This window comes from Zingiber officinale, chromosome 6B, assembly GCF_018446385.1.
Source record: "Zingiber officinale cultivar Zhangliang chromosome 6B, Zo_v1.1, whole genome shotgun sequence".
NCBI lineage: Eukaryota > Viridiplantae > Streptophyta > Magnoliopsida > Zingiberales > Zingiberaceae > Zingiber > Zingiber officinale.
In genome coordinates, this window is record NC_055996.1 from 87236708 (window position 1) to 87263331 (window position 26624).

The window sequence follows — 26624 nt, forward strand, 5'->3', positions numbered from 1 at the left end:
AGTGGACGAAGGAACAAATCCACCAATCCACAATCAACGACGAGGTAACGAAAATCCTTGAATTTTCATTACCTAATGATATCTTGTGTAAGATAGGTGGATACAACGATGCCAAGGAGTTGTGGAACAACTTGGCTAAGTTCCATGAGGAGAGCTCCAATTCAAGTCATGAAGAGGAGTCAAGTGAGCCAAGTAGCTCACATCATGGAGGTATGGAATTAGAAGTTGAGGGCTACTCAACATCTAAGGAAGAAGAGGAGAAGAGTTCTTCTTCAAGATTGGAGCAAGAAGAAGAAGCCTCTACCTCCGGAAGGGATGAAGAAGAGAGCTTATGTCCATCCTCAACCCTAGGTAACTCAAGCAACTTAATTTCAAGTAAATTACATATAATGTGCTTTGAGTGTAGAGAATATGGGCATTACAAGAGCAAATGTCCAAAGAGGATTAAGAAGACTCCACCGGCACCAAAAGTCAAGGAAGCCGGAGTCCCGATACGCAAGGGCAAGGAGCACGTGGTGTGTTTCCAATACAAGCAAAGGGGACATTATAGGAGCCAATGTCCGAGGGGGAGGCAACCTCACAAGGACAAGAGACCAAGCACATCTATGGGGGGAGCTAAGGCAAACCCTAAGGTATCTTTTAAGGCACATTATTGCAATTCTAATAAGAAACATGCTAGTAGCTTTATTGCATTTGTCAATAATGATAAGCATGATAACTATAGAAACTCATACATGTGCTTAGGTGCCAAACATGTTAGTCTAGATAAGGACATTACTAGAAGTACCAACCCTAGAATTAATTCATCTAAGGTTAAGGAAACCCTAGATAGGAATCCCAAAACAACTAGACATATGTCTAGGAATACCTCAAAAAAAAAGGACAAATTAAAACTTGAGGTATTAGAGAAGGAAAATCAAGTCTTGAGGTCAAGACTTGACTCCTTAGAAAAGACCCTTAAGAATTTGGAGAAGTCAACTCTAGGGTCTAAGGGTCAAAAACAAAAGCCCAAGGACATGAGAGGTTTGAGTCACAAACCTAAGTCTCAAGTGGTCAAGCCCACTTACCATAATGTTCCATTCGATTATGGAACAAGACCTAGGGTTAGGAAGACCATCACCAAGGTCACAAGGGGAGTCACCCCTAGAGTTGATCTTGATGAGTCCCAAATGACCAAGGCTTTAAAGCCTAGGAGGGTCATTAGGAGGGTTGCTAGGGAAGTCATCCCTAGTGAATATTTAGTGAATCCAATGAGCTCAAATAGGTTTTGGGTTCCTAAGAGCGTGATTCCATCACGCTAGATGGGTTAGGGTGTGCCCACCTTAATTGGATAGGTAGTTAACCTACTCATGGCAAAAGGTGGCATTTTAGGAATATTCAAGGTGTAATCAAGCCTTGAAAATGAAATTGAGAACTATTCCTAAGGTGATTAGGATGTGCCAACCACATTTGAGGAGTTTACTAAGATCAATCTAATTGGCACATAGTGATCTAAAAGTCTTTAGTATATGATTTTAGGTCTATTACACTTAGGAATATAGAATTTGTGGCAAAATTATCAAAAATGGCAACTAAGGCTAGAATTAGGTATTTTCTATACCTTTATATGTTATTTGTCATATATTGTTTGTCATATGCCATGTCATGACATCATATCTAATTTACCATCATTTGAAATGTCATGATAATGCTTAGGTTAGTTATATGTCATGCCTTATTTAAGTTTCATACTTTATGACATGACATCATGACATTGGCACATGTTTTCACTTATGATATTATTTTATACCATGTCATCATCTCTTGCATTTATGATCAATTAAATTGATTTAAGGATAAAAACTCAATTTGATATGGAAATCAAATTGTTGTCTAGAAAATGCATGAGAACTTAGCTTAAGATGACTTAAACCCATATCTCACATCAAAATTGACTTGGATGTGTTTGATACACCTTAGATGTGTGTAAGATATTAGGATTATGAGTTAGGATCAAGGTGCATAGCTCTTGTACCTAGATGAGCCTAATTCTAAATTGAGGATGATAGGGAAAGCTTGTGTACAAGTCATGTACATTTAGCCCTAAGATTGTGGTCCTAAATTGAATGGTTTAAAATCATTTCAAAATTGATTTGAAAAACCTTGATGAAGCTTTTCTAGTGATAGCATTTATCATTGAGCAAGTTGATACAAAGATGGATTAACCTTGAGCTATTTCAAAGTTTTTCGAACTTTGTATCAAAATTTGAAAATGGAAGTTATTTTCATAGAAAACTATTTTTCCATGATAATATATGTTATGAGGAATGTATCCTCAAAATTTTATAATTTTTGGAATTTTCTGTAATTTTTTAGGGGTTTCTGAATTTCGGGAGGAAAAAAAAATTCAGAACTCTTATCAGAGAGTTGTGGACCGATCAGAGAAGAGCCTGATCGGTCCAGAGTAGTGTGGATCGGTCACCGGACCGATCCAGGGAAGTCTGATCGGTCTGGTGACCGATCCAGAGGAGTTCTGAGCATGCCAAAATGCTGATTTTTGACTGATTGTCTGAAATTTCAGCTGTGGAAGTTGTGTTTTAGATTTCTAAAGGATTGAAACTCTCCAAGACATTGTTGGTGCAATGGTCAAGGGGGGAGTTGACCTTTAGGGGGAGTTTTACCTATTGGTCAAAGGGGAGTTGACTTTTAGGGGGAGTTTTTACTCGATTTCTGAGGATGAGTGATATGAGATTATCACTAAGTTGATTATTGTCTTTAGTATCAAGGGGGAAATTAAGGGTTTCAATGAAAGGTATGAGACTTTCATTAGGAAGAAACTCTTAACCTTGATTCACTCTTTTTGATGTGTGTTAAAAAGGGGGAGAAATGTCTAGAGAATGTTCAAGGAAGAACATTGGAGTTTGGGGAGAATGTTCAAGGAAGAACATTGATTGGAGAACTATTGGAAAACCTAAGTTAGGTTATCGGGTTAACCTAACTTGATTATGGTTTTTGTCAAACATCAAAAAGGGGGAGATTGTTGGTGCAACCTTAGGTCAAGGTTGACTTGGTTGACCCGACTCGAGTTGACCTGACTCGAGTTGTATTTTGATGTTTGACGAGAATAGAAAAGTTGTATCTTGATGTTTGACAAGAATACAAACTTGGGAGATTGTGGGTGCAACCTTCGGTCAAGGTTGACCTGGTTGAACCGACTTGAGTTGACTTGTTTCGGTAAAGTCCAAGTATGGAGACTTGGCACGAGGAAAAGTCCAAGTACGGAGACTTGGCACGGAAAAGTCCAAGCAGGGAGCTTGGCACGGGAAAAGTCCAAGTATGGAGACTTGGCACGGAAAAGTCCAAGCAGGGAGCTTGGCACGGGAGAAGTCCAAGTATGGAAGCTTGGCATGGGAAGTCAGAGAGGGCTCGGTAGCTCATTCTCCAGACTATGTCAGAGAGGGCTCGAGAGCTCGTTCTCTGGACCGGATGAAGTCGGAGAGGGCTCGGTAGCTCGTTCTACGGACTAGGTCAGAGAGGGCTCGGGAGCTCGTTCTCTGGACCGGACGTGGAAGTCGGAGAGGGCTCGGTCGCTCTCGGTAGCTACGGAGAGGGCTCGGAGCTCATTCTGGACCGGATGAAGTCGGAGAGGGTTCGGTGGCTCGCTCTCCGGACTAAGTCAGAAAGGGCTCGTAGCTCGTTCTCCGGACCGGACGTGGAAGTCGGAGAGGCTCGGTAGCTCGTTCTCCTCGGTCGAGGGGCCGATCAGGCTCGGTTCAGAAGGAAGGCTTTAGGGTTTAGGGTTGGCTCTAAGGCATTGGATCGGTCTGGTGACCGATCCAGTGATACTCTGATTGTTTGGATCGGTCTGGTGACCGATCAGTAACCAAACAGAATGTTTCTGTGGGTTAACTAATCGGTCTGCAGACCGATCAGGAAACGATCAGAGGCAGAAAAAGGTAGGGGGATCGGTCTGTGGACCAATCCACCTATAGCCTGATCGGTCCACAGACCAATCAGGCTTCGAAGCCAACTCTCACAGAGAGTTGGTTGATCGGTCTGGGGATCGATCAGCCTAGGGCCTGATCAGTCCACAGACCGATCAGGATGGAGCCTGATCGGTCCAGGCTTAGCCGTTGTGACTCAACGGCTAGATTCTGTGTCTTCTTTGTCTTCTTTGCAGGTGCAGGATATAAGATCTCTACAGTAGACGAAGGAAAGGAGTTACTCTTCCTCACGAGACTGTGATCTGAGCTTTGTTGAGCTCTCCACTGCTGAAGCTTCGTGTGAGCTTCCATCGGCTGGTTTTCTAGCTGCTGTTGTTGGATCCGTGAAGTTGCTGCTTCATCAATGGACTCCAGTAAACAACGAGAAGGCAAGCAAAGTGTTTTTACATTTATATTGTTCTTGTTTTCTTTCTCTATTGGTTGTACTCCATTCTTGCTGTTGCAAGAGAGATTGTGGCGAGGTTTCTCCACCCAGAAGGAGTTCATATTAGCCGATTATCCGGGGTCTCATCCACCGACGGATTGATAGGCTTCGTCCACCTTACGGACACGCCGAGGAGTAGGAGTATCATCTCCGAACCTCATTACATCATCGTGTTTGAGGTTTTATCTTCTCCACTTTTGTTTCTACATTGTATTTCCGCTGCGCTAACCTAAATTGTAGGAAGAAACGATAATTTGAGGTTGGCTATTCACACCCCCCCTCTCTAGCCGCTATCTGAAGGTCCTAACAGAAGAGAGGGTCAACCACCAAGGATGGAAGAGAGGAACAATAGAAGAGGGTTGTGTCTCATGAAAACACCTTTTACCACTCTTTTATAATCCTTGGTGAATCCAAAAAAGGAAAGTTTTATAAAAAATAAAATTTCCTTTTATTCCTCTATATGGCCGGCCACAACATGTTTAAACAATCAAGGAAAGATTTTAAACAAAAATTAAAATATCTCTTTTAAAACATTCCTTATGTGGTTAGCTATAAAAGGAATATTTTATAAATTAAAATCTCTCTCTTTTAAATCCTTTTATGGATATCTATAAAAGATAAGATTTTAAAAATAAAACTCCTTTTAAATCATGGTTACAAAAAAAGAAAGTTTTCTTAAAAATTAAAATATTCCTTTTAACATTATAGATATCTACAAATAAGGAAAGATATCTAATCTCTCTTTTAATCCTTTGTAGAAAATCTATAAAAGGAAAGATTTTAAAATTTAAAACTCTCTTTTAAAACCATATGGATAAAAACATAAAAGGAAAGATTGTTGGATCGAGACGCGCTAGAGGGGGGTGAATAGCGCTCGCGGCTATTTGTTCGATTATCGGAATCGTAAAATGTTCGTAGAGTAATTAACACAGTGGAAAGAAACAAACACACAGAAAGACAAGGGAATTTAATTCGTTCGGAGCCTATGACGACTCCTACTCGAAGGCCCGTGATCCTTGATCGCTTTCCGTGGGCAACAACTATAAGCTCGACAAGAGTACAAGTATTACAGTTAAGTATAATGAAAAAGTACAGTTATACCGACGACAATATCGTAATCTGAAGATTTCGGAGCTCCGGGTCGTCGGTGTCTCGTAGCAGCACTTCGGGATCGTCTCGTGAGCAGCTTGTAGCAGAAAGATCGCTTGGAAGAAGTTATTGAGAGCTGCTGGTCGAGACCCCTTATAAAGAGGGTTCAAGGCGCCTTATACTGTTCATCAAGGCGCCTTAAACGAGCCGAGTCACCCGCGTGGATCAGCACTGACCTGGTCGAACTCTATCTGGTTCAAGGCGCCTTCAGCCTATCCAAGGCGCCTTCAACCTCCGGTCCAAGGCGCCTCCAACCTTCTGCGCTGGCTTTTCTTGGTTCGCACTGAGGCGCCTCCAAGCTCCATGGAGGCGCCTCGGACACTGTTCATCCGAGTTGTAACTTGCTCCTTTGTTCCTGAAAATGTGTTAGTCCAAAACACATACCTGCAAAACAAAGTTAGCACAGTACACATGATAAATAAAGTGTAGACAGTCTCCGAACTGTCTGAGTCTGACTACCGGAAACCCTAGGTCGACCTGACGCCTTTTCCCTCTACGGGAACGCGTCCTCACCTACTCCACTCGGAAGATTTACTTGATGTCGCTCCGGATCGACTGGACTTTTGCTCAGCACTCGATGCTTCGGACTTTCTGATGAACATCCGCTTCCCGGCTCCAGTTCGTGACACCGGACTTTTCACCTAGGGTTACCACCCCTAGGACTTTGCCTGAATCGACCGCCAAGACTTTCCTCATAGGGTTACCACCCCTATGACCTAGGGTTACCACCCCTAGGGTTTTGCCTTGCCTAATCGCAGCTAGGACTTTCTGAAACACTCATTAAAAGTCAGACAACAAAGCACCTTAACTTTGAATCCTTTGCCATTATCAAAACTTAGGTTCGATCGTCGGATGCTTCCCGCACCAACAATCTCCCCCTTTTTGATTATGGCAACACGTAATTCAAAGTTAAGAAAAAAATAACATATGTAATAACTGCATAAAGTTAACCAAGCTTTAAGTAAATAAACTTCAAATGCAATAACAGTTAAGCTGGAAACTTTTAACTTTGTAATATAAGACTCTCCCTTAATAAAAGCCCTCCTTTTATTAAATACTTGAATTTAACTTTACTTTACCTACTCTCTGCTTTGAATTTTCCTTTAACTTTAATTTACCTACTCTCTGCTTTGAATTTTCCTTTAACTTTAATTTACCTACTATCCCCCTTTGCCATATATCAAAAATAAACCAGTTTGAGAGTAGATTTGTATTTTTCTGAAGGAAAATTTTCAAAAGAGGGAAAAAGAACAATTTTCTTCTTAGCAAAAACGACTTAGCTTTTTGAGTTTTGGAATTTGCCAAATTTGAAAATACTTAGCTATATACTCAGCTTCGAAATGATTTGTATTGAAAAAATATTTTGCCAAGTAACTAAGTTTAGAGTACAATCTAACTAAGTCTAGTTAAAATAGTCTTAAAACTAACTTTGAAAATATGAGTACTTGAATTTTCAATAAAAGGATTTGCTTAGCAGTTATAAAATATGAGGGTCATTAAAAAAAACTTTAAAATGTTATAAAAAGTTGACTAGATTTGAAAATATTTGAATACTCATTTTGAAGAAACTTTGATATTAAAGAAAAATATTTAGTTTTAGGACAGAGGGAGTAGCAGTAGTAGTATGTTTTCTAGTCCAAGCATGAGTCAAATTAAATTATTGAGTTTAATTTGATTAAGTATCAGAGCCTTAAAATAATCAGGTAAGGTAATTTGATTAGAACCTTAAAGTACAATCATGCTTAAAAAAATTGAAACACACTTTTCCCAATTGTCTAACCTTTAGCTACTTGCTGATTGCCTAGAGGGCAGTAGCTTTCACATGGTTAGTCAAATTAAGTCCATTTGGTCCAGTTAGAGTTGGCTAGAGCTGGAAGACTTAACTTGATTATTATTTATGATGTGTTTAACGCCCAGACTCATATCGATGCACAAATATAAGCATTCCTGAGTCTAGGCTGTACCCTATGCATCTCACGTCATTCTAAGTTTGTCAAACACAAGCAAGGTATACCTAGGTGATTGTGAGATGCTCTGGCTTTAATCTAGGGGTACATGTTTTCTAGGGGGAAAACCTAGGCTTAATCCGAATTTTGGAAATCTAACAAAATTGGAGTTTTGAAAACTATTTTACCTAGAATTTGAATGATAAGTAAACTCAGATTTTGTGAAACTGAATAAGCATGCAAATAAGTACATCCACAGAATAAGGAAGTCTAAACAAGTGAGACAACAATCCACATAATAGTGCATAACAGAGTCATATCAAATAGCAGGATCATCTGCTCGAGGAGAACTAGCTGGAGGATCATGGGGCTGCTCAGGTGCTGGCTGACCTAGCCGTCGTATCTCGTCACGGAGGGACATAAATCCGGCAGCCATCTCGGATCGAATAGAGAGAACTATCCGTCGTGTCTGGATGGACTCAACCTCGAGTCGAGCTAGTCTGTCCTCGACGGAGAGTGAGGAAGAGGTCGAAGGTCCAGCCGAGGTGGATGGTCTGGCAGACGGGGAGGGATCCGCGAAAAGATCCTCAGCTAAGAAATCAGCCCACTCCTCTCCCTCGCCTGGTAAATCATCGACTGCTGGAGCGATAGGGGCAGCTGCCTGCTGTGGTCGTCCTATCCACGCTAGAACTCCATCAGCTGTGATATCGACACTGGCCAGTCTACAACTACGGGATCCTAGCTCATCATATATAGTAAGAGGAATGACTGTTCCTCTGGTCACATCTATACCCTCTATCGTCGAAAAGAAACGTGTCAGAATATGACAATAGGGCATGTGGACTATCTTGGAGGTGACTGTCCCAAATGCACAGATAATGTTCTGGAACATATGCAGGGCAATATCGATGTCAAATCGATGACACAGGGCATATAAAAAGAATGAGTGTGAAGATCTCATCTTCGGGACATCCCGAGATGAGATCGGTAGAATACATGCTGTCAGGACCCTATACATCATGTAGTCCTGAATCCGAAGAGTAACTGACCTGAACTCAGTCAAGTCAGCAGGTCTCTCTCCCCCGAGGAAATACGTATAGATAGTATCTAACGTAATGTGGGAGTAAGGATCGCCAAATGGCAGATCCCTACTGGGGTAGCATAGAAAGGTAGACTCAGAAGCCCTAAGTCCTAGGGTGGTGCGTAGCAGAGTGGGAGTAAGCTCAATGTCCACGCCAGAAACTCTGGTGCTGTACCTATTATCATCAATCCTCTCAAGATTGTGATAAAACTGTGCACATAACTCCTGGTTTACTGTATCGGTGCAGTAAACCAATTGATCCAGTTGATAGTGCTCTATCATTTGGATAGTTGGTTGACAATACTGGGTATAAAAAGTCTTGTTCACATATCTAGGCTTGATAGGTTCAAAGATGTAATTAGCAAAGGTATCCCTAAGATGTATAGTCGGGAATCTGATATCTGCTGATGGAATTCTAGCTGGATTAAGATCAACATGTCGGCGTTTCCTATTTTGAACGATTTTACCAAAAATTGACAGAAATAAGAAAAAATTCTAAGTAAAATTTGATCGGAAGGGATTAGGATTATACCTAGGAGGCATTGTCACGTAGAGAGGGAAAAAAAATCGGTTGAGGGCGCCTTAGTTGGGAGGAGACAGCACGAGTATCGCGTGCTCGGCGTCGACAGAAAACGACCAGAAGAGCTTCTGTTCGTTTTGATATAAAGTGTTGAAGGCGCCTTAAACCAAGGTTTAGGGCGCCTTATATAAGTTTGAGGCGCCTCGGGTTGATCCGAGGCGCCTTAAGATGAAGCGGCGGGAATTTTCCCGCCGCTTGCTAAGACGCCTCCTTTTGATGGGAGGCGCCTCTGATCGGCTTCACGCGATTTTTTTTTTTTTTTTTAATTTAAATAAATTTTGAAGAGGTTTTAAAATGATTTTGAAATTTAAGTTTTTTTTTTTTTTTAAATAATTTTGAAATTTAAGTTTTTTAAAATAATTTTGAAATTTAAGTTTAAAATTTTGAAATTTAAGTTTCTAAAATAATTTTGAAATTTAAGTTTTTAAAATAATTTTGAAATTTAAGTTTTTTTTTAAAATAATTTTGAAATTTAAGTTTTTTTTTTTAAATAATTTTGAAATTTAAGTTTTTAAAATAATTTTGAAATTTAAGTTTTTAAAATAATTTTGAAATTTAAGTTTTTTTAAAAATAATTTTGAAATTTAAGTTTTTTAAAATAATTTTGAAATTTAAGTTTAAAATAATTTTGAAATTTAAGTTTTTAAAATAATTTTGAAATTTAAGTTTTTAAAAATAATTTTGAAATTTAAGTTTTTTAAAATAATTTTGAAATTTAAGTTTTTAAAATAATTTTGAAATTTAAGTTTTTAAAATAATTTTGAAATTTAAGTTTTTTAAAATAATTTTGAAATTTAAGTTTTTTAAAATAATTTTGAAATTTAAGTTTTTAAAATAATTTTGAAATTTAAGTTTTTTTTAAAATAATTTTAAAATTTAAGTTTTTTAAAATAATTTTGAAATTTAAGTTTTTTTTAAAATAATTTTGAAATTTAAGTTTTTAAAATAATTTTGAAATTTAAGTTTTTTAAAATAATTTTGAAATTTAAGTTTAAAATAATTTTGAAATTTAAATTTATTTAAGTTTAAAATAATTTTGAAATTTAAATTTTTAAAATAATTTTGAAATTTAAATTTTTAAAATAATTTTGAAATTTAAGTTTTTAAAATAATTTTGAAATTTAAGTTTTTAAAATAATTTTGAAATTTAAGTTTAAAAATAATTTTGAAATTTAAGTTTAAAAATAATTTTGAAATTTAAGTTTTTTTTTTTTAAAATAATTTTCAAATGAATTTTATTACTTAGTCATCTCACCCGATCTAAATTTTCAATCAGGGAATCCTATGATTGATGTGAGATGATTTATTGTTGAATTCAGGAGTTTGGTTTAACTTTGTGTTAGATTCAGATTTGGCTTTGGGTTCAACAAGTAAGCATTCTTTGGATAAACTTCTGGGCTATGGTGAGTCATTAAAGTAATCATGCCTTCGAGGTTTTCCAAATAATCCTACCCATTGAACTTAATACCAATCCTTGGTCTAACTAGTCAGGATTCATTTAAGGGTAGCTTCGGTCAGTTCCACTTGGCCAATGCACCAGGTCGAAGTCATATCTTCCTAGACATGCGATGCCCAAGTTTCCCTAACGTACTATCATCCAAAAACTTCACCAGTACTGTGGTTCAAGTTAACCTTAGTCCGTTTTAATCTAACCTTAATTACCCTGCCGGGTAATCTACTCTTGTTTTACCCATTTCGGGTAGATTAGGTTCAGTTACCCTGCCGGGTAGTTTAGTTGGGGGTGCCAGCGAGTTTGGATCCTCCATCTTTATTTTAATTTAATTTCAAATCTTGAATTTATAACTTAATTTTGAAGTTGATTTTAATTTTGAGTTTTGAATTTATAATTTAATTTTGAGTTTCAATTTCGAATCTTGAATTTAACTTTAATTTTTAATTTCAATTTCGAATTTTGAATTTAACTTTAATTTTTAATTTCAATTTTGAATTTAATTTTTAATTTTTAATTTTAATTTTGAATTTTGAATTTAATTTTTAATTTCAATTTCGAATTTTGAATTTAATTTTTAATTTTAATTTCGAATTTTGAATTTAATTTTTAATTTTAATTTAGAATTTAGAATTTTAAATTTTTTGGATTGTTTTTCTTTTTGCTCCCCCTGGATCATGGCCTCGATATGGTCTATCGAGGTAGTATATTTGATCCTTCGGAACCCAGTATTGGCCAAGTCCAACTTGATTGACCAAGTTAGACTTGGAGACCCATGCTTGGACTGATTTAATACTTTGTTTGTTTATTAGTGATAAATAAGATCTATATTTACTTTTGTATCCCAACCCAGTTCTGTTGTAGACGGCTCTTTGTGTCCCAAGAATCAAGTCCAAATTCTTGGAGCCCAAAGTAAACCGTTCTAAGGTATTTTCTAAATCTTTAACCTTATTTGTTAAACTTGAATTTTCTTCCTCAAGTTTTTGAACTTAAGTCGGAAATTCAGTCTGACTCTGGTCAGGTATGGGTTTGGTGTTAGCCACTTCTTTAAGGGCACTTACTTCCTTTAGAAGTGACTTAACTTTCAGGTTTGACTTAGCTAATTTGCGCAATAAATAGCTAACTAAAATGTTCAACCGGGAGATACTTACAGCGGGGTCTGGTCCTTCGGAAACGGATACGGATCCGTGGCTTTGCTCGGACTCTGCCTCAGACTCGCTCTCGCATCCGTATTCGACGACTTGGTCCCGGGCCATTAATGCAAGTAGACTCGTTTGTTCGAGCTCGTCGTCGTCGTCCTCCGATGAAGATTCGTCCCATGTTGCCTTAAGGACCTTTTTCCTTCTTTGCTTTTTGATCTCCTTCAGGTTAGGGCAGTTGGTTTTGATGTGCCCTTTTTGGTTACACCCGTAGCATGTAACTTCAAACTTCATCTTTGTATTTTGTGGGCCTTCCTTTGATTTCACTGCCTTCTTTAGATCTCTTTTGTCGAATCCTTTCGTCTTGTAGAGCTTCTTCACGAGATCTACCAGCTCGGTTGTAATGTCACCTTCTTCATCATCAGAGTCTGGTTCAGCTTCCGATGCTGGTTCAGTTCTCCGTCGTGGTCTCGGTTCCCGGGTTCGGCTTGTACCTGCAACCAACGCAATACCTTTCTCGGTAGGCTGTGCATTAGTCTGCTCATGAAGTTCAAATTCACTAAAAAGTTCATCTAGTTTTAAAGAAGATAAATCCTTGGAAACTTTGTAGGCATCTACCATTGATGCCCACAATGTATTCCTTGGAAACGAGTTTAGGGCATACCTTATTACGTCCCGATTTTCTATCTTCTGGCCAATTCCGTGAAGAGAGTTAAGGATGTCTTGTATTCTCGCGTGAAGAGAACTCGCCGTTTCGCCTTCCTGCATTTTTAGATTATATAATTTATTAAGTAAAAGATCTCTTTTACTTACCTTGGTGTCGTCAGTGCCTTCGTGGAGTTCGATTAGCTTTTCCCATAGCTCCTTTGCAGAAGAGAACGGGCCAACTCTGTCGAGTTCTTCTTTGGTAAGACCACACTGGAGGGTGCAGGTAGCTTTGGCGTCGGCTTCAACCTTTTTTATTAAAGAAGCGTCCCACTTCTCGTAGGGTGTTGTTTTGCCGTCGTCATCGATTGGCGGTTTCAGCCGTCTTATTGATCATCCACGTTCAATTGTATCTTTAGATACGCTTCCATTCTTCCTTCTAGTAGCCAAAATCCTCTCCGGAGAATAGCGGGGGATGTTGAAACCCTCTTGTTGGACCATTTATAATATGTAACAAAAGAAAACAACGAATATGTTCCAAGACTAAGTCTTGGATTAGTAGTCTTGGAATAAAGAATAATAAAAGCGAGCTCGAGTGGTGTTGCACCTACTTGAGCAAAAGTCGATTCGAGGGAAATGTAAATTAGAATATAGCTATAAGGCTAAATTCTAATTCGACTCAACGAAAAAAAGTGAAAAATTTGTTTTGAAAGATGGTTGCACCAATTCAAAGCGACCCCCTTCGATACCAATTGTTGGATCGAGACGCCGCTAGAGGGGGTGAATAGCGCTCATGCTATTTGTTCGATTATCGGAATCGTAAAATGTTCGAGAGTTAGCAGCGGAAAGAAAACAAACACACAGAAAGACAGAATTTACTTGCTGACCTGTTGACTCTACTCGAAGGCCGCGATCCTTGATCGCTTCCGTGGCAACAACTATAAGCTCGACAAGAGTACAAGTATTACGGTTAAGTATAATGAAAATACAGTTATACCGATGACAATATCGTAATCTGAAGATTTCGGAGCTCCGGGTCGTCGGTGTCTCGTAGCAGCACTTCGGGATCGTCTCGTGAGCAGCTTGTAGCAGAAAGATCGCTTGGAAGAAGTTATTGAGAGCTGCTGGTCGAGACCCCTTATAAAGAGGGTTCAAGGCGCCTTATACTGTTCATCAAGGCGCCTTGAACGAGCCGAGTCACCCGCGTGGATCAGCACTGACCTGGTCGAACCCTATCTGGTTCAAGGCGCCTTCACTATCCAAGGCGCCTTCAACCTCCAGTCCAAGGCGCCTCAAGCTCCCTTCGCAGCCAGCTCCAGCTTTTCACCCGAGGCGCCTCCAAGCTCCATGGAGGCGCCTCGGACACTGTTCATCCGAGTTGTAACTTGCTCCTTTGTTCCTGAAAAATGTGTTAGTCCAAAACACATACCCTGCAAAACAAAGTTAGCACAATACACATGATAAATAAAGTGTAGACAGTCTCCGGACTGTCCGAGTCTGACTTCGGGTTTCCTACCGGAAACCCTAGGTCGACCCGACGCCTACTGTTCCCTCTACGGGGAACGCGTCCTCACCTACTTTACTCAGGAGATTTACCTGTTGCCAGTACGATCCTCCAGATCGACTGGACTTTTTCTCGGCACTCGATGCTTCCGGACTTTCTGCTGAACATCCGCTTCACCGGCCAGTTCAGACTTTCACCTGGTTCGCGACACCAGGACTTTTCACCTAGGGTTACCACCCCCTAGGACTTTTGCCTAAAGTCATCGACCTGCCAAGACTTTCCTCATAGGGTTACCACCCCCTATGACCTAGGGTTACCACCCCCTAGGGTTTTGCCTTGCCTAACTGCAGTTAGGACTTTCCTGAAACACTTAGTAAAAGCTGTCAGACAATAAAGCACCTTAACTTTGAATCCTTTGCCATTATCAAAACTTAGGTTCGATCGTCGGATGCTTCCCGCACCAACAAAGATTTTATCAAAATAAAATTCCCTTTCCTTTCCTTACTTGGCCGACCCCTTGCATGGGCACCAAGCAAGGCTTGGCCGGCCTTAGCTCTAGCTCTAAGCTTGGCTTGGCCAGCCCCTTGCTTGGGCTCCAAGCAAGGATACGGGCCAACCCCTAGCATGGGCTAAGAGGCAAGACTTTAGGTGGATATAAGACTTTATATAAGATGTTACAATAGGGACTGAGAGGAGAAATTGGTTTTGGTCTCCCGATGATCTTGAATTTCCCGTGTTCGCCCCGAACACCCAACTCAAGTTCATCAATAATAACTCATACCACTAAAGAGTTACTATTGAACTACTGCACCAATCCCAAATTACATTATGGGCTCCTTCTTATCATGAGTGTGTTAATCTCCCTGTGTTTAAGATATCGAATGCTCATTAATTAAATGAGTTACTGACACTCACTCAATTAATATCTAGCTTCAAAAATAGTGTCACTCAACTTTATTGTCATGTCGGACTAAGTTCACCTACAGGGTTTACATGACAATCCTTATGAGCTCATCTTGGGAACATCATCAACCTAGATCACTAGGACACAGTTTCCTTCTATAACCAACAACACACCATATAAATAATATTATTTTCCAACCTATCGGGCCTTTTGATTTAACGAGCTAAATCTCACCCATTGATAAGTCAAAGAAATCAATACTAAGTATACGTGCTTGTTGTTATATCGGGATTAAGAGTACACACTACCATAATAACTGAGGTTCTGTTCTTTTATGCAGTTAGTATAAAAAGAACAACCTCAAATGGTCCAACTCAATACACTCTAAGTGTACTAGTGTAATTTTATAGTCAAGATAAACTAATACCAAATTACACTACGCACATTCCAATGGTTTGTCCATTTCCATTTTGGTCGTGAGCTACTATTTATAATTTATAAGGAACTGATAACATGATCTTCTGTGTCATACCAAACATCATGTTATCTACAATATAGATTAAATGGACAACTACATGCGGACACTTGACTAATGTGATTCTTATTTTATAAAATAAATATTTACAAAAAGCTAGGCTTTTAGTATACACTCTAACAGGGAAGGCTTGTGATACGATAATAAAGATGCCCCCCACCCCCACCCCCCCTAAAAACGTGGGTCAAAATAGGGAAGACCAGTTAACGTTGAGGTCAGAGTTAAACGGTTAAAGTCACAAGGTCAGATGGGCCACGAGACTACGGACTATGGATTAGGAAAGGTTGGTCGAGCGTGAAAGGTTGACCAAACCATCCGAACGGTCATTCTCCGCAACTTGCAGCTGAGGTTAAGAGCCAAATACTAAGTTACCCTACCCACAAATGCGTCTCTCCGACATCAGGAAAGTCGAGTAAAGAACAGGTCAGCAGCTTCACTCTGTACGACCGAGTTGGCGATATCCCGGCCGAGTGGTGGTCGGATAGTCTATAGCGAGACCCACATACATGTCATATTGTACTCTTTTGGAACCTTGTGCCAAAAGGACAAAGAATATTCCATTGGCAAATCATCTTTTAGAAACTTCCAGCTTATCAACTTACAGTAATTTATTGGCTCATTTGAGGAAAGGTGTCAGAGGCACTTTATGACCTATCCTTTCTTAGGAAGGCTTTGGAAAATGTGTTAATACTTTGAGATGCTTGCATAATGTAACAACAATATTATAAAAGGGGTCTCCATCTACAGGTAGAGGTATGCGATGCTTCTTACTTGCACACGTCATTTGTTACAGTTCACTGCTTTCATCCCCAAAATTGAGCATTGACTTGAGCGTCGGAGGGTCAACGCTGGGGACTCCTTCCCTAACTCGGCAGTAACTCTTCTTGTATTGCAGGATAGCACAGAGTCTTCTTTGAGTCAATAGCAGAGCCACATCCCAGCTCACTACCTTCACCAATTTCAGATAGGATCACTCAATATTGTTAAGATAGAGCATCGCTAGTAAATTAGCATGTTCACATTGCATGACAGAGTCTGATGTAATTTTATTACCTTGTAGTAGAAAGGTATCTTGATTTGATAATCATTATAAATTTTTACCAGTTGAGTATTATTTTTGGTAAAATAATAAATATTTCATTAAGAATAAAATGGTTATAAAACTTCTGTTGTCAATCAAGTCAGGTGAAAAAATCATTGGAGAAATAGACAACTATAGATTTGTACAAGCAACTCAAACTGGTTATACTGAATTAAATTAATACATTGTTAGGGTATGTAAGTATGGTTGGAAGAAAAAATATATATATATTTTAGGAGTGTTATATTGGAAGTATTTACTCATTTAGTATAATTTAGATGTGATATATGTTAGATTTTTTTCAATAATATTTTTAATATTGTAATGAATGTTCCTGAAAAAAAATAAAAAATATAGCAAAAAACATGTGAGGATTTGAAAAAAATAGTTAGCATACATGAGTTGCATCAAAATGAAATAACAAATAAATTTTCAAAAACTTGTTATACATTAGATAATGAAGGTAAGGAAGCTTTATATAGTTAGTTGAAAGAAATCAAATTCCTTGATGAGTATGCCTCGAATATGGTTCGATGTGTGGATATGAACAAATTTAAAATATTTAGAATGAAAAGTCATCACTGTCATGTGTTCATGCAAAGACTTATTTCAATTACATTCCATAACCTACTCTCTAATAATGTTTGATAAACACTCACAGAATTGAGTATGCTTTTTAGAAAAAGATAGATCCACTACTTTAGCGACTCCCTAGTGTCGGTCTCATGGATATGGTTTCTTAGAGATTTGATATAGAGGGTTATTATGACAACGAAAATACTTTGATTAGAAACAGAAATACTTTTGATACTATATAAACTTGAGTACTTATTCTCACCTAGATTTTTTTTATTCAATGGAATATCTACTAGTTCATTTACCACTTTTCTTTTACTAAACCATGCCGCTAGAGGTTGTCTGCAACCTCTGGACTACTTGTCATGGCCAAAATATTATCTCTGATGTGTAACACATTTTTAATGAGTGTGAAATTCGTGTGTCAGACTTGTCCACATCTTTCGGGAGAAACGTTTTAGTAAGTCATGTAGGATGTAGGTCCAACTGAATGTGGTTGAGTAGAAGGAATTTGTTGATCAAGCTGGTGGAGTCTGGTAAATCAAGTCAGAGGAGTCGGATGACTGAGTAGAACTCTGGTAAACCGAGTCAAAGGAGTCGAGTGATCAAGTAGGAGAAGTCTAGTAAACCACGTTGGTGATTCAGATGATTGAGGTGAAGGGATCTAGTGGACTGAATCAGAAGAATCAGATAGAGAGTTTGATGGCCCGAATTAGAGTCAAATTGATCGATCCGGCGGAGTCGGATGGATCAGGTAGGAGGAGTTTGATGGACCATTTTGATCGCTACCTCTCCTGACCAGTTGACTTGATCCTGTCACATGTGATCCCCTATCCGCCACGCCACCTCAGTATTATTATTATTTTCTATTGTTAATAGGCAGACAGAAGCAAGTGTGTGACTGGAGATGCTTCATGCTCTCCTCCACCCGTCGCCGCTGTTGACGCCGTCGCGGTATCTCCTACGTCTGCCCCAAAAGGGCCGAACAACGTCACTCCTCCTCTAGATGGAACCTTCCAAGCGGAAGCGACGCGTCGTCGGAGTCGATGGAGACGACGACAACCGTCGCCGCCCTTCCAGCAATCCCCGCCCTGCTGATGTGGCCCATCCCCAAGTGAACAACGACGAGGTCGAGGAGTTCTTCTCCATCCTCTGTCGCATGCGAGACGCCACGCGCTCGATCGGTGTCCGCCGGAAGGCGCCCCAGCCCGCTCCGGCGTTGCCACTGTGGAGCCCCACGTTCGTGCCAGAGGACTTCGAGGGTCCTGATCCTAAGGGCGATCGCGGAGTGTCGGCGGATAGCGCGGAGGAGGAGCATGGTGCGCCCCCACTTTGCCTGGACTTGAACGCGGATCCGGAGCCGGAGTTCTCGGCGGAGGAGAACCCCTGCTGCGAGGCGGCCACGCGATGCGCCCGTAGACCCGCGTAATCTTCCTTCTACCTGGAGCTTGCTCTTTGTAACGGTAACTTAACCGTTTTACGCAGCTTCTCTTGCTTTTCAATTGTTGTTTTCTCTCGCTCTCTACCTTCGACAGGGCGAAGTGCTGCTGTGCCACATTCCATGTGAATTAATCCATGTTTAATATGTTTAATTATGAGGTAAATAGCGTCAACTCAAAAATATGCAATCTGTTAAATTTGGTGGTGAAGCAACAAACAAGAATGAATAAGAGAATGATTGCTGTAATACTTAATAGCACTGAATGATGTTGAAGGTGCTCTGTAATTGCTAAAATCCACCTTCTCGATTTATTTAAATCCAGTCAAATCGCCACCGTACCACCCCATTTGATGTGATGGAATTGTTCTCCCTTAATTGAACATCTATGACAGGCAAGGATATATAACAACATTGTGGTTATGTTAGTGCGGGGGCATTGGGACGAATGTATTTGTTTTTTTTCATCATGCTATCATTGTGATTACGCTAGTGTCCACGAAGAGACACCACACGCATAGTCACAAACTTGAGAGGATCGAACCCTGAAATACTGTTTGTTTTGATTTCTTGATTTACTCATTTTTGATGGTATGGAACAGTTACGATGAACTGAATTTCATCTTTTACTGAATAATATCCACTAAGAGACATCCAAATTTATATAATAAAAGCAATGAGACAAACCAATATTTTGATATTTCACAAGCAAATTAGCTCTATACCTATGGAGAAAAATGGATAGAGCCATAAGTTTAAATCTATCTATCTATATATATAGAATAAAATATTATCCTCAAGGAAAAAACCTTCGTTTTCTATAGTTTCTAAATGCACAATGCATTTCGTGGTGCCTATTAGTTTGGAAGGAAAATATATAGCTAGCTCTTATTGTCACTATATATAGGTCTGTTTATCCAATTTTTATTTTTATTTTCTTTCAGTAAAAGAGAAAAAGAAAAAAAAAACACTTGAGTGCATGTAGCTTGTTTGTTTTTCTTATTAATTTTCTCTGGATCATGTTCGAGATTGGCTTGAAATATGTTTTGGCTTATTCTATTTGCATGCAAACGAATTATGATTTATGAAGACATATATAAAACATTAGCTATTCAACTGTAAGTTGGTTTATTTGAGTTATCTAATGTATGACTCTACAAAATATGATTTGGGATTTCTGATCTCTTTCACTCATGAATTATGTAAGTTATCTAGTACTGATCTTGAGGATCTATTCTCTGTATACCCCAGTAGCTTGTCATTTTCACATGCACTTGACTGGCACGCATCAACAAAGAAATTTCTTCCTTTTGTCAACGATTGGTTTTGTTCATTAGCAGATAATTCTGTTACGCATAGTTCTAATGACGTTAAACCTTGACTTTGAGAAACACGATGCCATGCGAATTGTCGCTTTTGCGGATTTTCTTTCTCGTCATGTAGATCTATTGTCTTGGATATGAAATTTTCCTTCTTGCCCTGTTTAGTTTTTTGAGTCATTCTCAGGCATGGAGGTCTAATTTGTTTGCTATATCCACATTTGGTTGTTCTTCCCAGTGGTAAACTTTTTTTAAAAAAAAAAAACTCAAATATATTAGAATAGTGAAAATTTTCAATTGTGATCTTGTTTTGGTTGCTTCTGCAAGCTTTCTTCAGTTTCTCCCTCTGCTATTCATTTAGAACTCTGATCTTTATTTATTTTCTGGTACAAGAAACATACATTATGATAAAAGATTGGTTGAATTCCTTCGATACGTTTTACATTCAATATACGTATGATACTATCTGAAAGTTAGAGAGATGATGCACTGAATAGGTAGCTCAAATGCTGATTTGAGAAAGACTTTTAATTAGAGAAAAAGCTGCGAACAGGAATAAAGATTCTTTCTGCCCACACTCAAACGAGTAGACACAACATCAATGCTTAAAAACTAAGGAATGGGTCCTTGGCAAAGGCTCTCCGACGCTCAAGTCAATATAGTGGCTCAGTAGAAAAATAGAGAGATAAATAGTAAAAGCGTAGAAGCAATATGAGACTACTGTAAAGCGTACTTAGCCAATGGAGAAGATCTCTTTTATATATCACCTCTCATAACCTCCACAATCATGAAGTGGCAGAGAATGTTGGGTGCCAGAAGTTGTCGAGTAAGGAAATATGTACCGCCTGAGAGGCATACAATCGCCATATGAGCAATCTTTCGTTACACATGTGCACCCTTTTCGTAACTTATGTCATTAATGTGGTAGTTGAAGAAATATGTTGTCACAATGTGTCGGCTGATAAAAAGTGTAGAGTCACTTTTGAGGAAGGTTCCATTGAATGCTCATGTAACAATAAAAGAATATTCTGTGATAAATGGTTGGTATTCTCTGACAGATTGTTGTGATTCTTTGACCATGTCATCCCCCGAAAATGTCCAGGCTGGATAGTTAACCGACCGAGTGTATATATAAAAATAGAGTACTGAGTATGGTAGGACGTTCAACCCTTAGAATTGCTCGGATATATGCCATGTGATGTTGAATATTTGATTATGAAGTAATAAAGAACCAAGTCCCCTAAGTTCGGACGACTTTATAACCAATCGGTCATATGTGGAGATACTTGCTTTTGAATAGAGAACTAAGCCCCGAGAGGTCCAATCGGTACTCTTAGCCGATCGACCTTATACTTAGAGGTTTGTCCCTGAAGCGATAGCTTGAGCTTTAGAAATCTGGTCAAGTTTTTTCTAAGGTTTGTCTTGTATGTTGATTCTTCAAAGATAGATACTGAGCCCTGTAACCCTAGTTAACTTTATACCCAGCCACCTATATTCAAGAGGACTGGAGAATGAACAATGAAGGCTCATACTATCAGAGCGACCCACTGTATACTAGGCACCTAGAGCGGAAGGTTAGGTCCCTAGCACCTGTTTGAATATTAATCCCGGTAGGCCTTGTGGCCGATCGGGCCTCTCTTGAACCCGAACAGATGATCGCTAGTCGAATATATACTAGGTGCCTTAATACAATACCGGTGGGGAGCACTAGGTCCTTTTGGTTTGTCCGAACTCTTGGCTGGTTGTCCTTGTACTGGCTTTGGATGAGGAACCAAGCCCTATTGAGAATGACCCTCTGACTGCCACCTCCCCCTGACTTGGACCGCCACCTCACATTGACTTTGACTGCCACATCATACTTGGGTCCATTTGTAACATCCCGTATCACTAGCCTCCCATTCAAGTCTAGTCGAAGGAGACTAATAGCCGATCGAAGCGCCTAACTTGCTACAGGAAGGACTACTATATTTATTCGGATTAAGCCCTGCCCGAGTGAAGCTTCTGTGCTCCTTTGGTAAGTCTTATCAGCCCGTCCATTAAGTTGATACTAACTAAAGTTTTTCTTGTTTCATACAGTGGACGCTTTCTTCGAGTTTGTAGGTTTCGAGCGTCTTCATTTATAGGAGGACGAGCTACGTCGACAAGAGCAATTGCTACTAGCCGAGCGAAAGTAGCAGTCGGTCGGTCCTTCTGGTGGGGCATCTAGCAATCAAGTGGTTGGATCTAGTGAGACAACCACGTAGGAAGAAGTGTCGGCCAACCCTCTCCCGGTCTCTGAAGATTCTCCATTTGATGAGGTGGAGGCACCATTAAAGAGGAGAAGCAAGAGGCGCCAACTTATCCCCGCAACACAAGTCCCTAAGGGACGAGCGTCCCCCCTCACATTTCAGGCCTTCACCTCAGCTTACACTTATCCAAGAAGAGACCCCGACACAGTCTTCCGAGCGAACTTTGTCCACTCATCCTTAGTGTTAGCTCCCCTCTCGAGCAATCCAATTCAGGAGGTCACTTCCCAACCGGTCGACTCTCCTAGTCGGTCGACTCTCCCAACCGATCAACTCAATAGCTTATCACTCTCCCTGCCACCCCTCTCGCCGAGGCTTCTCCAATTACAACTAGGATCAAGCCAAAGAAGTTCTATAAATTCTCCTCCATCTATGATCTATAGCCCTCCCCGGTAATAGCTTCCCCATCATCTTCCCCACCGATCAGCCATGTGATGGAGGCCTAAGAGGCCGCTATAAACTGGCTGGGTGATTTTATGCCGACATAGATGATTGATTAGTATTCCTTCGACTTGACAATAGTATGCTCTTAACCCTCCAACTATTTCTCACTGTAGACTTTTGATGATTGTTCTACAACAATGGGCGTTCGGGATGAGCATGTTACAAAAATTTGTAACTTTGACCTAGGATAATGAGGCTATGAAGAAACACTTGTCCGAGGTTGATTCCATGTACACTCCCACCCTTTCACCATGAGAGTGTCAGACACAACTTGAGCGACTAAGCCAATTAGAAAAGGAACTTCAAGAGGCTTGGTTATCGAGTAAGGACACAAAACGAGCGAAAAAATCAGTGGCCACCCTGATGACCATTGAGGATAGGCTCTACTTGGAGATAGCTCATTGAGTGAATATAATGGCCGAGCTAGACAGGAAAATTGCAGAAGTCCAACGTCTCTCCGCTAAGTAAAAGGAAGAAAATGCTACACATGCTGCAGAGTTGAAGGCCCAAACTCAATTAGCGTCCGAGCGACAAAAAAATCTGGTCGTTCAAAAGGTGGAGTTGGAGTCCCTCTGGGCAGACTTAAGAGCTAGCCAAACTACTTTGGCCGCCTCTAAATCTAAACTGGCGGGTGTTTCTTCTAAGCTGATAGTCGCCCTAGCGGAACTAGATGCCTATTGTTGGTGCGGGAAGCATCCGACGATCGAACCTAAGTTTTGATAATGGCAAAGGATTCAAAGTTAAGGTGTGTTATTATCTAATATGTTGAATGAGTGTTTCAGGAAAGTCCTAACTGCGGTTAGGCAGGTGAAAACCCTAGGGGGTGGTAACCCTAGGTCCTAGGGGGTGGTAACCCTAGGTGGAGAAAAGTCCTAGCTGCGGTTAGGCAAAGGGAAAACCCTAGAGGGTGGTAACCCTAGGTCATAGGGGGTGGTAACCCTATGCGGAAAGTCTTGGCAGGTCGATGGCTTCAGGCAAAAGTCCTAGGGGGTGGTAACCCTAGGTGGAAAGTCCTGGTATCGCGAACCAGGTGAAAGACTGGACTAGCCGGGAAGCGGATGACCAGCAGGAAGTCCGGAAGCAATAGAAGTCCACTAACTGGAGGATCGACAAGTAAATCTCACGAGTGGAGTAGGTGAGGACGCCCCGTAGAGGGAATCGACCTAGGATTTTAGGAAACAAGTCGACTCAATCAATTATTATTTACTATGTTTTATCAGATTCTAACACCGTCTTGCAGGGTATTTTGCTCGACTAACCTTTGTTTGCAGTGAGGAACCTGCCAGACGCCCGAGACCAAACTTTATCCCCGCCATGACTTCGCCACGTGAGCATCCGGTTGGTTGGCCACGTCACACCTGTGCGCCGGAAGGGATCCAGGCGCCCGGAACCGCATATAAAAGGAGGGTTGAGGTGCAGCTTCAAAGAACAACAACCATCTAAGCAATCTCCTTGTGACAAGCTGCTAACGACTCAATCCAGAAGTGCTGCAACGACACCCCGACAACCCGGAGCTTCGGATTTAATCTTTTTGTTGTCGGTATAATCTTTTTACAGCTTTGAATTGTAATTAGTTTGTAATACTCTTAACGAACTTATAGTTGTTGCCCACCGAAAGCGATCAAGGATCGCGGGCCTTCGAGTAGGAGTCGTCACAGGCTCCGAACGAAGTAAATCCACTGTGTTCATCTGCTTGTATTTCTTTCATTTCCGCTGCGTTTTTACTCGAGTGTTTTACGATTTCGATAATCGAACGAAATAGCCACGAGCGCTATTCACCCCCCCTCTAGCGCTTCTCGATCCAACAATTGGTATCAGAGTGGGGTCGCTTCGAATAGGTGAAACCACCATTCAAGCATTTCTTTTGTGGCTTTTTGGTCTTTATAGGGTAAAAATAAAACCTTACGCCTTTCGTTTTTTTTTCCTCCAAAATTATTTTCGAAAAATTCATTTTCATCCTTTCACGATTTATTAGTATTGATAAAATATTGAATTTGGCAAAATTTGAAATAATATTTTTTAAAAAATATTTTATTATTTTTTTTATTTTTTCTCGAAACTTGTGAACTTCTATTTCTATCCTTCCATACCGCACTGCTAATCCAGGATCAAGTCCTGGTACATTTTTTTTTGCTATTTTTTGTGTGCAAGGTTCTTTTAAAATGACATTCCAGGAAGGATTCTGCACCGTCCAACCGCCGCTCTTTTCTGGCGAGAACTTTGGATATTGGAAGAACCGGATGGAATACCACCTCAAGACGCAAGTCGAGATGTGGATCATCATCCAGACCGGACTCGAACTTCCACGTGACGTCACCGGAAAACTTATCTCATGCATCAACTGGGATTCTAGCACAATGAGAAAAGTTGAAGCCGATGCCAAAGCGACCTGCATGCTACAATGCGGCCTAACCGATGAAGAACTGAACCGCATTGGCCCCTTCGCAAGTGCAAAAGAGTTGTGGCAAAAATTGATTGAGCTACACGAAGGTACTTCCGACGCTCAAGTAAGTAAGCATAATTTAATAAATGATTTATTTGAATTAGATGAGCAGAATAATACTACTTCGGCCGAGGAAGGTATTACGATGGCTGCAGGTACAAGTAAGACAGAGGAAAAGATGTTGAAGGCGATATGGTCCGAGTCATCAGACGAATCTGAATCCGATGAAGAAGAACAAGCAAGCCTCCTCGCTCTACCAGTACTAGCACATGTTGTTGAAACAGAGTTCGAGTTCGAGTCCGATTCAGAAATCGAGAGCGAATCAGACACCGAGTCTGAGCGAAGCCACGGATCCGTATCCGTTTCAGAAGGACCCAAAACCACTGTAAGTGCTTTAATGTCTAGTATTAACTTAGATGACTCGCAAAATTTAATTCCATACTTGCTTAAGAAGTTGGCAAAATCCAACGTCCGGGTTAAGTCGCTCCAAAAGGAGGTAACAACCCTTAAGGAAGCGACTGACTCGAGTTCTTTAACTGAGTCAGTTCAAATTGGAAGTTCAACTCAAGTCCAACAACTTGAGGAAGAAAATTCCAATCTGAAAGCTCAAATTAAAGAACTCAAGAACACGTTGGAACGGTTCACCTTGGGTTCCAAGAATCTGGATCTGATTCTTGGAAAACAGCGAGCCGTTTATAACAAAGCCGGACTTGGATTTAAGACCAAAACGAAATACAAATCGTATTTATCATTAGTTAATAGAAATAATATAAAGGTAGTCCAAGCATGGGTCCCCAAGTCCAAATTGATCAATCAAGTTGGACTTGGCCAATACTGGGTTCCGAAGGATCAAATACACTACCTCGATAGACCATATCGAGGCCATGATCCAGGGGGAGCAAAAAGAAAAACGATATTAATCAAACCAACTTAATTCAAAATTCAAAATTAAAAAATTCAAATTTAAAAATTCGAAATTAAAATTCAAAAATCAAATTACAAATTCTAAATTCGAAATTAAATTAAAATTCAAAAATTCAAAAATCAAATTACAAATTCTAAATTCGAAATTAAATTAAAATTCAAAATTTCAAAATTTAAATTATAAATTCAAAATTCAAAATTAAAATAAAATTCAAAAATTCAAAAATTCAAAAATGAAATTACAAATTCTAAATTCGAAATTAAATTAAATTCAAAATTCAAATTACAAATTCAAAATTTAAAATTAAATTAAAATTCAAAAATTCAAAAGTCAATAGAAGGAGGATCCAGAATAGCTGGCACCCCCAACTAAATTACCCGACTGGGTAACCGAACTTAATCTACCCGGAATGGGTAAACAAGAGTAGACAACCCAGCAGGGTAATTAAGGTTAGATAAATGGGCGAGGTTTAACTTGACCCACGGTACTGGTGAAGTTTTTGGATGATAGTACGTTAGGGAAGCTTGGGCATCGCATGTCTAGGAAGATATGCTTCGACCTGGTGGAACTGACCGAAGCTACCCTTAAATGGATCCTAACTAGTTAGACCAAGGTTTAGTATTAAGTTCAGTGGGTAGGACTATTTGGAAAACCTCGAAGGCATGGTTACTTTAATGAGTTCCTTGTGACTCACCATAGCCCAGAAGTTTATCCAAAGAATGCTTACTTGTTGAACCCAAAACTAAATCTAAATCTAACACAAAGTTAAACCA

The 26624-nt window shown here is 39.8% G+C and overlaps 1 protein-coding gene across 1 annotated transcript; it reads left to right on the plus strand.

The window, feature by feature from the left end:
* The first annotated feature begins 18003 nt into the window (after positions 1–18003).
* Positions 18004–18426, plus strand: LOC121991208 (protein NEGATIVE REGULATOR OF RESISTANCE-like). The gene has a single exon (XM_042545226.1). The coding sequence runs from the start codon at positions 18004–18006 to the stop codon at positions 18424–18426; it is 423 nt and encodes a 140-aa protein (XP_042401160.1).
* Positions 18427–26624: the final 8198 nt, after the last annotated feature.